This window comes from Pongo pygmaeus, chromosome 17, assembly GCF_028885625.2.
Source record: "Pongo pygmaeus isolate AG05252 chromosome 17, NHGRI_mPonPyg2-v2.0_pri, whole genome shotgun sequence".
NCBI lineage: Eukaryota > Metazoa > Chordata > Mammalia > Primates > Hominidae > Pongo > Pongo pygmaeus.
The window spans coordinates 46349615-46363511 of NC_072390.2; the positions used below are offsets into that span (position 1 = coordinate 46349615).

Sequence of the window (13897 nt, forward strand, 5' to 3'; positions counted from 1 at the left end):
TGCACGACAGATATAATATGCACTATTCATAGACCTTGGGAAAAAATTTACAACTTCCCATTTTTTCCATAAAACAATGCTTTATATGTTTATCTGCTTGCCTCAGTGAAACAGTCCTTCTTCCTGTTAATTTTTCTCCATTGCACCATAATAGCCTACTTTCCACAGATCCATACCCCCTCATCTTTCACAAGGAAAAGAACATAGAATGTCCATCTCCAAAGGATGGTAAAGAGAACCCACTTAAAACCAACTGTAAAATCAGTTGTTGAGTCTATAAAAGCATGATGAATAAAGAATCCAGAAAACCCATGGAATCCTTTTTTTTTTTAAGATTCTAAGAACAGCCACAAATCAAGTGTTCATTGTAATATTAAAATTCTCTTTTCAAGAACTGTGGAAGGGGCGATGTAACCAAGATCTATAGCCAAGAAGCCTAGCCTGCCACAGCTTTTTTATGACTGATAACTACATATATTCTAATAAAACTATCCTAAGATATGGTAATAAATACTTTCACACTAAAATACAGTTTTAATATCTACTCATGAATGAAAATAAGCATTCACCTTGTAAACATAAAGATATTCTCTGAGGAAAGCCCCCTGTTGAGCAGCAGATTGTTTACTTTCATTGATTAAAATATGCCTAAAAGCAGACACAGCATTATCCAGCTGTCTAAGAGTATAGGACTGGCGCCCAATAGTGAAATTAATGTGATCCTCTGCAAGAGACCAGCCTTTTCCTTTGTAAACTTGCATAGCTTGACAATAACAGCGTAAAGCATGCTTTTTCTGTAAGAAAATAAACAAAATAATGTATTATACTCCAAATTTGTTTGAACTAGAAAAAACAAATGCAAACACACACATAGAAACAATTAAGTAACTGGTTCTACCTCTAAGGGAGACTGGGATAATGAAAAAAATAAAACTAACATTTATGATAATCCCTTCGCAATTATATATGGAATGATATAGATTAAGTTACCTGAGCCAGTGTGTGTGTGTGTGTGTATGTGTGTTAGAGAGGAGTAGGGTACCTAAAGGAGGAAAAGGGAGACCAGACTGCTTTGACATTTACCCACTACTTCTCTGAGCCACAATTTCAAAACGTCAACTTCAGAGGAAAGAGCTTACTTCTCAACTTGACTGTATCTACCTTAAATTTCTTTCTGGAAAAAGGCAAGGAATATGTAAACAAACTTCAACATCTAAAATGGTCAGATTTCACTAATATTATGATGAAAAAAATGTTCTCATACTTTAACTAGAAGCATGCTATGTCTCCAAAGAGTTTCTCCATATTAAGTAAAACAACAAACACATTTATCAAAGTTTTTTCTTGCCTACGATCAGAGACCTACATTGAATGTATGTGGCCACATATGCCAGAGTACACATATGCCACAGTATTCCACAGTACAAAGTCTAATAATATATAAACTTTTTTTTCTATATTAAAAATTCACATACTGGACCAACCATGCTGATCCCAGCCTGCCTGCCTGCCAGAACTCACTGGCCAGTGTTGTGACCACTGAAAGGTTATGCCTCACGCAGTTCAAATAAAGCAGTGGGCTAGGACAGCAGCACAGTAAACACTGCCTGGGCAAGACATGACGGGGTTCTCTGCCAGCATCAGGTGCTACCACAGACTCCTTTTCAAGGTGCTGTTGGCAAGTGTCGGGGCATGCTTCCTGGTATTCAGTACATTTACTGCAGGACTTAAGAAGAGCAAGAGATTAATAATATACCAGAATGATATACAAGATGTGTGTTCAAAATGGAAAATTGCAAGGAATGCCAAAATCTTATGAGTATTGCAGTAAGAATGCAATATTTGTGGCAATAAACATCATCAATGTAAAAAATCAAAAGAGGTACACAGAAAGACAGATCCTGCATGTTCTCACTCATACGTGGGAGCTAAAAAAGTGGATTTCATGAAAATAGAGAGTGGACTGGTGGTTACCAAAGGCCAGGGAGAGTGGGTGATGGAGAATGAAGTTGATTAATGGGTACAAATACATGGTTTGATAGAAGAAATAAGACCTAGTGTTAGACAGATCAGCAGGGTGACTATAGTTTACAACAATCTATTCTACATTTCAAAATAGAGAATTTGAATGGCTCTAAGGTGATGGATATCCCAAGTTCATTGATTTGATCTTTATAAATTATATGAATGTACGAAATTATCACGTATACCCCGAACTATGTATGTTTATTATGTATCAATTTTTTTAAAAGGAGAGTATTTTCTTCAAGATCGCTTACAGCTGGGAGGGGTGGCTCACGCCTGTAATCCCAGCACTTTGGGAGGCTGAGGCGGGCAGATCATGAGGTCAGGAGATCGAGACCATCCTGGCTAACATGGTGAAACCTCATCTCTACTAAAAATAGAAAAAATTAGCCGGGCATGGTGGCGGGCGCCTGAAGTCCCAGCTACTCAGGAGGCTGAGGCAAGAGAATGGCGTAAACCTAGGAGGCGGAGGTTGCAGTAAGCCAAGACTGTGCCACTGCACTCCAGCCTGGGTGACAGGGCGAGACTCCATCTCAAAAAAAAAAAAAAAAAAAAGATCACTTACTAGGGACCTCAGATGCCAGTTCTCCTCAGAAAGATCAAAGTAACTAATGATCCAAACAGAAAACTAAGAAAAGACAGCCAGGATCTGATGAAGAACCCACGGAAAGAAACTAGAGTGCAGGAAAGAAAAACAACAAGAGTTTAGCAGGGATCGAGTGCTGAGGAACACAAAACCCCATGGAAAGGGTAAGTGGGAGTAATTCTCTGCTGCCCTCACCCCTCTAACCATCTGTTCACCATCCAACTGATGTGAGTCCCTCTGCCCTCATGATCCAGGACAACACTAACAGTGGCAGTTTGAGAAAGTCCCAGGGACAAGGATGTGGGTGGCCAGCTCACACAGGCATGCCCGCCCTCCTTTCAGGCCTGAACTGAGACAGGACATACCACTGCCCTGCCCAGGAAATCTCTGCTCTTGACTCACCACTGCACCACCAGATCCCTAACATATTCACAACTGCTGTGACATTAGCAAGTTTAGGAGACCAGTGGGTCCCCAGAGAAGGTGTGAGACCCATGGAGATGTAACCCTTAATTTAGGCTGCCCCTAAGGGAAGGGGGGACTGCAGCCTGCCAAAGCCCCACCTTGAGACAAAGGTAATGCAAGCAAGCAACAATCGCTGAAGTGGGCAGCCCCAGCGGCTGGAAATGAACATGAAGAGGGGCTCATTTCCCACCCACCCCATCCACTGTGTGGACAAAGGAGAGGTTCTCTCTGCTGGGAGCTGGCAGATGTCTTCTTGGGGAAAGCACTTTTCATGCTTTTTGTGGTGGCTCCATCCCAGCTAAAAGTGAGCCTGGCCGGGCGCGGTGGCTCACGCCTGTAATCCCAGCACTTTGGGAGGCCAAGGCGGGCGGATCACAGGGTCAGGAGATCGAGACCATACTGGCTAACACGGTGAAACCCCGTCTCTACTAAAAATACAAAAAATTAGCCGGGTGAGGTGGCGGGCACCTGTGGTCCCAGCTACTCAGGAGGCTGAGGCAGGAGAATGGCGTGAACCCCGGGGGGCGGAGCCTGCAGTGAGCCAAGATCGCGCCACTGCACTCCAGCCTGGGAAACAGCGAGACTCCGTCTCAAAAAAAAAAAAAAAAAAAAAAAGAAAGAGGCCACGGCCAGGCGTGGTGGCTCACACCTATAATCCCAGGCACTTTGGGAGGCCGAGGCGGGTGGATCACCTGAGGTTGGGAGTTCAAAACCAGCCTGACCAACATGGTGAAACCCTGTCTCTACTAAAAACACAAAATTAGCCAGGCGTGGTGGCGCATGCCTGTAATCCCAGCTACTCGGGAGGCTGAGGCAGGAGAATCGCTTGAATCCAGGAGGCAGAGGTCGCAGTGAGCCGAGATCGCACCATTGCACTCCAGCCTGGGTAACAAGTGGAAAACTCTGTCTCAAAAAAAAAAAAAGTGACCCCATGCCAACTGGGCTTGCAGGAAGGGCAAGGCCCAATTCCCCTTCCCTATAGAGAAGCATCCGGGCAACAGAAGGTGGACAAGCTGCAATGTTGTTTACTCTGTACTAGAAGAAGAAGTTCCGCCCTGAGCCCATTTTGGTGGCACTGCCCATTTTGGTGGAAGTGTACTCTGGCCAAGCCTAATGGACAAAGTCTACATGAACTGATGGTTGTGAGCCCTCTGACAGGGGCGTGATAAGGAAGCTTCTGCCTGCTCAGGATGAGTAACTGGTGCACCCCATCCCAAAAACGATCAAATAATCTACAAAGTAAATATTATCAGACTAACAACAGACTTCTCAGAAGAAACCTTACAAACAAAAAGAGATTTGGGGCCTGTTTTTACCCTTTTTAATGACAAACAAAAACAAAAACAAAAAAACTGCTAGCCAAGAACTTTACAGCCTGCCAAACTAAGCTTCATAATTGAAGGAAAAAATAGTCTTTCCCAGACAAGAAAAGGCTAAAGAAATTTGTTATCACCCGACCAGCTCTACAAGAAATGCTCAAAGGAGTTCTAAACATGGAAACAAAAGGATGATATCTGCTACCATAAAGATACATGTAAGTACAAAGTTCAAAGATCCTATAAGGCAGTTATACAATTGGGACTACAAAGCAACTAACAACATTATGACAAGTACAAAACCTCACTTATCAATATTAACTTTGAACAAAAATAGCTTAATTGTTCCACTCAAAACACAAGATCCAAGCATATGCTATCTACAAGAGACCTATCTTCTGTAATGAGACCCATAGGCTCCAAGTAAACAGGTGGAGAAAGATCAATCACGCAAATGGAAAACAAAAAAGAGCAGGGCTTGTTATTCTTGTTATCAAATAAAATGGACTTTAAACCAACGACAGAAAAAAAAAGACAAGAGTTCAATTCTACAAGAAGATTTAACTAGCCTAAACATATACACACTCAATACCAGAGCATCCAAATTTATAAACAAATACTACTAGACTGAAGAAAAGACAAATAGCCATACAGTAATACTGGGGAACTTCAACACCCCACTGACAACACTAGACAGATCATCGAGGAAGAAAACAAAGGAACTCTGGAATTAAATTGGACTCTTGACCAAATGGACCTAATAGACATCTATGGAACATTCCAACTGACGACCACAGGATATACATTTTTCTTATCTGTGCATGGAACATTCTCTGAAGTTGACCATACACTGGGTCACAAAGCAAGTCTCAAAAAATTTTAAAAAGTCAAAATCATTATCAAGGATCTTCTCAGACCGTAGTGGAATAAAATTAGAAGCCAATACCAGGAAGAACTCTCAAAACCATACGAGTACATGGAAACTAAACAACTTGGTATTGAATGACTTTAGGGTAAACAATGAAATGAAGGCAGAAATTCAAAAAAATTTTGAAACAAATGAACATAGAGACACAACATATCGATACCTCTCGGATACAGCAAAAGCAGTGTGAAGAGGAAAGTTTACAGCACTAAATGCTTACATCAAAAAGACAGATCTCAAATTAATAATGTCACACCTAAAGGAAACAGAAACAAGAACAAACCAAGCCCAAGCTGGCAAAAGAAAAGAAATAAAGATCAGAGCAGATCTTTGTTCTTTAAATGAAATTGAGACCAAAGAAATCATACAAAGAATCAACAAAATAAAAAGTTATTTGAAAACACAAACAAAATTGATGAGACTACTAGGCAAGATTCAGCAAGAAAAAGAAGAGATGATTTTAATAAGCACAATCAGATATGACAAAGGTGACATCACAACTGATACCACAGAAATACAAAAGATCCTCAGAGACTACTATGAACCCCTATACACACAAACTAGAAAACCTAGAGGAAATGGGTTAATTCCCAGAATCATACAATCTCCCAAGACTGAACCAGGAAGCAATTCTTGAATAGGTCATTAAGTAGTTACAAAATTCCATCAGTAATTAAAAAAAAAAATCAACAACCAAATGAAGCCCAAGATCAGCTGGATTCAAAGCCAAATTCTACCATAAGCACAAAGAAGAGCTGATACCAATTTTACTGAAACTACTCAAAAAAAATTATATATATATATATATATATATATATATATATATATAAAAAGGAAGAAAGATTCCTCCTTAACTAATATCATCCTGATATCAAAATCTGGGAAGGACATACACACAAAAAGAAAACAAGTCAATACCCATGATGAACACAGATGCAAAAATCATCAATAAAATACTAGCAAACCAAATCCAGCTGGACATCAAAAAGTCAAATTAATTGCAATCCAATGGGTTTTATTCCAGAAATACAAGGATGGTTCAATATTTGCAAATCAATAAATGTTACTCACCACACAAAGAGAATTAAAAACCATACGATCATCTCAATAGATACAGAAAAAGCATTCAATAAAGTCCAAAATCCCTTCATGATAAAAACCCTTAACAAACTAAGCACTGTAAGAAACATACCTAAAAATAATAAGACCCATATATGACAAACTCACAGCCAACATCATATTGAATGGGGAAAAGTTGAAAGCATTCCCCCTAAGAAGTGGAACAAGACAAGGATGTACACTCTGCACTCACACCACTTCTATTCAACATAGTACTAGAAGTCCTAGCCATAGCAATCAGGCAAGAGAAAGAAGAAAAAGCATCCAAATAGGAAAAGAGGAAGTGAAATGATCTTTGTTCAATGATGACAAGATCCTATACCTAGAAAACCTAAAGATTCCTCCTAAAGACAGTAGTCTTTAGGATAAATGACTTCAGTAGTTTCATGATACAAATTTAATGCACAAAAATCAGTTGTGTTTCTATACAGTAATAAAACTCAAGATGAGAACCAAATAAGAACTCAATCCCATTTACAACTGCCACACACACACAAAATAAAATACCTGGAATACATTTAACCAAGGAGGTAAAAGAGAACCACAAAACACTGATAAAAGAAAGTACAGACACAAACAAACGAACAAAAAAAATCCCATGCTCACAGATAAGGAAAAATCAATATAGTTAAAATAACTATATTGCCCAAAGCAATCTACAGATTCAACAAACTACCTATCAAATAAATAATGTCATTTTCCACAGAATTAGAAAAAACTATTCTAAAATTCATATGGAACCAAAAAAGAGCCTGAGTAGCCAACAAAGTCCTAAGCAAAAACAAAGCCCAAGGCACCACATTCCCCAACTTTAAACAACACTACAAGGCTGTAGTAACCAAAACAGCATAGTACTGGTACAAAAAATAGACACATGAACAATGGAACAGAATACAGAACTCAGAAATAAAGCAGCATACCTGCAACCAAAAGATCTTTAACAAAGTCTGCAAAACTAAGCAATGGGGAAAAGGACTCACTATTCAATAAATGGTGCTGGGATAACTGGGCTAACCATATTCAGAAGAATGAAACTAGACCCCTACCTATTACCATATACAAAAACTTAACTGGAGATGGATTAAAGACTTAAAGATAAGACCTCAAAGTATAAAAAAATCCTAGAAGAAAACCCAGGAAATACCCTTCTGGACATCAGCCTTGGCAAAAAATTTATGAGCAAGTCCTCAAAAGCAATGGCAACAAAAACAAAAATTGACAACTGGTACCTAATTAAACTAAAAAGCTTCTGCACAGCAAAAGAAACTATTAGCAGAATAAATAACCTCCAAAATGTGAGAAAATACTTGCAAACTACACGTCCAACAAAGGACTAATATCCAGAATCTAAAAGTAACTTAAATCAAGAAAAAAACCAAAATAATCCCGTTAAAAAGTGGGCAAAGGACATAAGGTACTTCTCAAAAGATACACAAGCGGCCATGAAAAATATGAAAAAATACTGAACATCACTAATCATTAGAGAAAGGTAAATCGAAACAATGAGATACCATCTCATACCAGTTTAGAATGGCTATTTTAAAAGGCTATGGAGAAAAGAGAACAGTTATACACTGTTGGTGGGAATGTAAGTTAGTTCAGCCAGTGTGGAAAGCAATTTGGAGGTTTCTCCAACAGATAAAAGAGAACTACCATTCAACTCAGTAATCCCATTACTAGGTATGTACCCAAAGAAAAGTAAATTGTTCTACCAAAAAGACACCTCTATTCTTATGTTCATCACAGCACTATTCACAGTAGTAAAAACATGGAATCAACCTATGGTGCCCATCAATGGTGGACTGTATAAAGAAAAAGTGGTACATACACACCATGGAATATGACATGGCCATAAAAAAGAATGGTATCATATCCTTTGCAGCAACATGGATGGAGCTAGAGGCCATTATCATAAGTGAAATAAATCAGAAATAGAGAATCAAATAGGCATGCTCTCACTTATAAGTGGGAGCTAAACAATGGGCATGCATGGACATAAAGAGGAAATAATAGACACTGGGCACACCAAAAGGGGAGAAAGAGGAAGGGAAGGAAGTGAGGGTTGAAAAACAATCTACTGGATAATATATTCACTATCTGGGTGATGGGTTAGTTCTCTGAAGCCCAAATCACAGCATTACACAATATACTCATGCAGCAAACCCAGACTTGGACCTCCTGAATTTGTAATTATTTTTATTTTTATTTTTTTCGAGACAGAGTCTCGCTCTGTCACCCAGGTTGGAGTGAAGTGGCACAATCTCGGCCTACTGCAACCTCTGCCTCCTGGGTTCAAGCGATTCTCCTGCCTCAGCCTCCCAAGTAGCTGGGATTACAGGTGCACGCTATCACACCTGGCTAATTTTTGTATTTTTAATAGAGATGGTGTTTCACCATGTTGGCCAGGTTGGTCTCGAACTCCTGAACTCGTGATCCACCCACCTCAGCCTCCCAAAGTGCTGGGATTACAGGCATGAGCCACCGTGCCTGGCCTCTGTAATTATTGTTTTAAAAGAGAGGTACAGCCGGGCGCAGTGGCTCACACCTGTAATCCCAGTACTTTGGGAGGCTAAGGTGGGTGGATCACGGGTTCAGGAGTTTGAGACCAGCCTGGCCAACATGGTGAAACCCCATCTCTATTAAAAATACAAAAATTAGCCAGGCGTGGTAGCGTGCGCCTGTAATCTCAGCCACTTGGGAGGCTGAGGCAGGAGAATCGCTTGAACCCAGGAGACGGAGGTTGAAGTGAGCTGAGATCATGCCACTGCACTCCAGCCTGGGCGACAGAGCAAGAATCCGTCTCAGAAAAAAAAAAAAAAAAAGAGAGAGGTACAGACCACCTCTTAGTGCCAGCAGCAGTATGTCTGACAGAAAAGATGACCAAAAAAGAAGGGATGGGAAATTGATGCTGACCGAACACACTATAAAAGTACACCCTGTAGAAAACCAAAAAAGCAGCAAAAACACCAAAGCAGTTATCCAATGTCAGCCACCACAAAAAGAAGACAGACAGTAGGGTGGGTAGCACCCACTGTAACAGCTAGAAGACTTCCCACATCTCTACATCAAAATAAATTTCCAAAGAAAAAGGTCCAAGTTCCAGTTCAGTCAATCACAATTCATGGAGATAGCTTTCCTCCAGATCTGGCTCTGAACTCACCAGTTGGCCATCACTGCCCAACTAATGAAAGAAGTGAACACTGAAGAAGACGCTACATCAAAAGGATCAAATGTTTTCAAAAAAGAAAAGAGGACTGCAAAGTTGAAGGCTGATTTTTAATAACAGGTATCTCAAATAGAGACAAATTAACCAGACAGAAGAAACCCAAAAGTGGTAACAGTTCTAAAAACCTAAAAGTTTTTAGAGCTGCAGTTTAAAAACCAAGAGGAACTCCTGAAACAAGCAAGCACCTGCTTTGTTCAAAGGCAAGAAGTATATGAACTCAGTAATAATAATGACTGTAAAAACCAGTTGGGAGGTCAAGTGTGGTGACTTACACCTGTAATCCGAGCACTTTGGGAGGCTGAGGCAGGTGGATCGCCTGAGGTCAGGAGTTCAAGACCAGCCTGGCCAACATGGTGAAACCCCATCTCTATTAAAAATACAAAAATTAGCTGGGCTTGGTGGCAGACACCTGTAATCCCAGCTACTCGAGAGGCTGAGGCAGGAGAATCGCTTGAACCTGGGAGGCGGAGGTTGCAGTGAGCCAAGATGGAGCCACTTCACTGCAGCCTGGGCAAAAGAGAGAAACTCTGCCAAAAAAACAAAAACAAAAAACAAAACCAGATGGGAGTTTCCAGAGCATTCGCATATGGAGTCATGGATAGAGTTAGAGGCTTTGTTATTATCTTGTAACTAGAAGCTATTTTATGAAATTTAATTTCGATGCGGTCACCCCTCTTTATACCACTGCACTGGCCTGAATGGAAATACCAGCGTGTGCTAAAACTGCATGTGAGCATATAATGAATGTATGTGTATTTATGTGTGTGTATATATTTATGATGTATGCACAGTTTTACACAACTGGTTTGTTCTGTAGTGATACAGTTTGGTATTCTCTTCTTCTGGCTATTGCTGCACCCTATCACAAGCATAAGCAGCTATTTGGCATAAATTACTTATCACTGCCACTCTCTGAACTCAGACAACTTCCATCCTAAAAAATGGGATTTGGTACCAAGTAAAGGCTTTTTTCTTCACTCATCTTTTGTTTCAAAATGTACTAGTTTCCACTGTCCTCCATACGTGCCTTATAGTATTGTCAGAATTGTCTTTGAGGGGTTTTTTTAAAGAAATATTTTCTTGGCTGGGTGTTGTAGCTCATGGTTGCAATCCTAGCACTTTGGGGGGCCAAGGTGGGATGATCTCTTGAAGCCACGAGTTTGAGACCAGTCTGGGCAACACAGTGAGACTCCATTTCTTAAAAGAATTAAGTTTTTTTGTTTTGTTTGTTTGTTTTTTTTGAGATGAGCCTCACTGTGTAGCCCAGGCTGGAGTGCAGTGGCGCAATCTCAGCTCACTGCTGCAAGCTCCGCCTCCCAGGTTCACGCCATTCTCCTGCCTCAGCCTCCCGAGTAGCTGGGACTATAGGCACCCGCCACCACGCCCGGCTAACTTTTTTTTTTTGTATTTTTAGTAGAGACGGGGTTTCACTGTGTTAGCCAGGATGGTCTCGATCTCCTGACCTCGTGATCCGCCTGCCTCAGCCTCCCAAAGTGCTGGGATTACAGGTGTGAGCCACCACACCCAGCCAAAATTAAATAAGTTTTTTTAAAAAAGAAATACTTTATTAAGTGATAAATAAAAATAGTCTGCCACTGGACGGCACGAAATGAGAACACAGGATGTCTTCTGTATATTCCTACAAACATACCGAATTTGAATCTCATCATGAAAATAGCAGAGACATGTAACTTGGGACAATCTACAAAAATAATTGGACTGTAACCTTCATGAGTGTTTAAGTCATGAAGTCAAACGATCCTTTGACTAAAAAAGAACAAAACATCCTATGCCCTTTGATAAAGGACATGCATGGGATGACTGTCAAAATCTGAATGGGGTCTGAGGATAACACAGTAGCTCTGTATCAATGCCAATTTTTTTTACTTTGATGGTTATGCTATGGTTATGTAAGGGAAAGTTCTTGTTTCTAGAAAATAAGAAATACGGGCCAGGCACGGTGGCTCACGCCTATAATCCCAGCACTTTGGGAGGCTGAGGTGGGCAGATCACCTGAGGTCAGGAGTTTGAGACCAACCTGGCCAACATGGAGAAACCCTGTCTCTACTAAAAATACAAAAAAAATTAGCCAGGTGTAGGTGGTAATCCCAGCTACTCGGGAGGCTAAGGCGGAAGAATTGCTTGAACCTGGGAGGCGGAGGTTGCAGTGAGCTGAGATCGCACCATTGCACTCCAGCCTGGGCAACAGGAGCAAAACTCCGTCTCAAAAAAAAGAAAAATAAGAAAATAAGAAATATGTCCTAAGGTATTTGAGGATAATACAGCAAGAGATAAACCACTTAACACTCAAATGGCAAAAAGAAAAATTTCTGAACAGTGCTTGCAACTTTTCTATAAACTTGAGATTGTTTCCAAATTATTATTATTATTATTATTATTATTTTGAGATGGAGTTTTGCTCTTGTTGCCCAGGCTGCATTGCAATGGTGCAATCTTGGGTCACCGCAACCTCTACCTCCTGGGTTCAAGTAATTCTCCTGCCTCAGCCTCCCGAGTAACTGGGATTACAGGCATGCGCCACCATGCCTGGCTCATTTTTTTTGTATTTTTAGTAGAGACAGGGTTTCTCCATGTTGGTCAGACTGGTCTCGAACTCCTGACCTCAGGTGATCAGCCCACCTTGGCCTCCCAAAGTGCTGGGATTACAGGTGTGAGCCAATACACCCGGCATGTTTCCAAATTAATTTTTAAGTGATGTTTCTTGGGGGGGGAAAGAAAAAAAAAAAGCAACCCTATTTTAGCATTTAGTAAAGGAACACAGTATTAAAAACTGATAGATATAGAAAAAGAGTTGAATGTGTGTGTCTGTGTGTTCAAGTGGATTTTCGAATGTGTTCAAGTGGATTTTTGAAGATCTTTTTGGAAAAGAAATTTAAATGAGGTAAAAAGGTTTGAGTCAGCTTTTTATAGTAAGAACAGAAAGAAAGGTTGTCTAATCACATACACTCTTCCCCAGCGTTTTTTGTTTTTTTTGTTTTTTACTGACTAAACTTTCATGCCACTTCTTTTTAAAATGCACTTTACTTTCTGATATTCTTAATGAAAAATAATTGAACTATAAACAACTTCTGGGGTGCTGAGTGCAATGGCTCACGCCTGTAATCTCAGTACTTTGGGAGGCTGAGGCGAGTGGATCACGAGGTCAGGAGTTTGAGACCAGCTTGGCCAACATGGTGAAACCACGTCTCTACTAAAAATACAAAAAGTAGCCAGGAGTGGTGGCATGTACCTGTAGTCCCAGCTACTCAGGAGGCCGAGGCAGGAGAATCACTTGAACCTGGGAGGTGGAGGTTGCAGTGAGCCAAGATTGCACCACTGCACTCCAGCCTGGGTGACACACACACACACATACAGACACACTTCTAGGGCAAGATAAACAATTCAGCATGAATTCTCAAATAGAGGACTAAGAGAAACAGCATTACTCTATAACTTCTTCTGTCATTCTCACTCATCCCTACCAATACAACCCTGTTTTGAATTCAAATGTCATGAAAAGGCGGTGCTTGTCATCAAAAAGCTTATCCACCACAATCAAGCTGGCTTCATCCCTAGGATGCAAGGCTGGTTCAACATATGCAAATCAATAAAGGTAATGTATCACATAAACAGAACTAAAGAGAAAAACCACATGATTATCTCAATAGATGCAGAAACATTTTTGATAAAATTCAACATCTCTTCATGTTAAAAACTCTCAATAAACTGGGTATCGAAGGAACATACCTCAAAATAGTAAGAGCTGGCTGGGCGTGGTGACTCACGCCTGTAATCCCAGCACTTTGGGAGGCCAAGGCGGACGGATCACCTGAGGTCAGGAGTTCAAGACCAGCCTGGCCAACGTGGTGAAACCCCATCTCTACTAAAAATACAAAAAATTACCCGGGTGTGATGGCAGGTGCCCGTAACCCCAGCTACTTGGAAGGCTGAGGCAGGACAACTGCTTGAACCCGGAAGGCGGAGGTTGCGGTGAGCTGAGATCACGCCATTGCACTCCAGCCTGGGCAAAAGGAACGAAACTCCATCTCAAAAAAAAAAATAGTAAGAGCCATTTACGACAAACCCACAGCCAGTATCATACTGCATGGACAAAAGGTGGAAGTATTCCCCCTGAAAACCAGCACAAGACAAGGATGCCCTCTCTCACCACTGCTATTCAACATAGTATTGGAAGTTCTGGCCAGGGCAATCAAGCAAGAGAAAGAAATAAACTG

At 40.7% G+C, this 13897-nt stretch overlaps 1 protein-coding gene across 2 annotated transcripts in view; it reads right to left on the reverse strand.

Moving 5' to 3' along the window:
- TRAPPC8 (trafficking protein particle complex subunit 8) overlaps positions 1-13897 on the reverse strand; it is a 113619-nt gene that overhangs the window by 43935 nt on the left and 55787 nt on the right. For both annotated transcript variants that reach the window (XM_054460307.2, XM_054460306.2), the window contains exon 13: positions 570-794. In XM_054460307.2, the coding sequence (XP_054316282.2) occupies positions 570-794 (225 nt within the window). The remainder of the gene's footprint in view (positions 1-569; positions 795-13897) is intronic.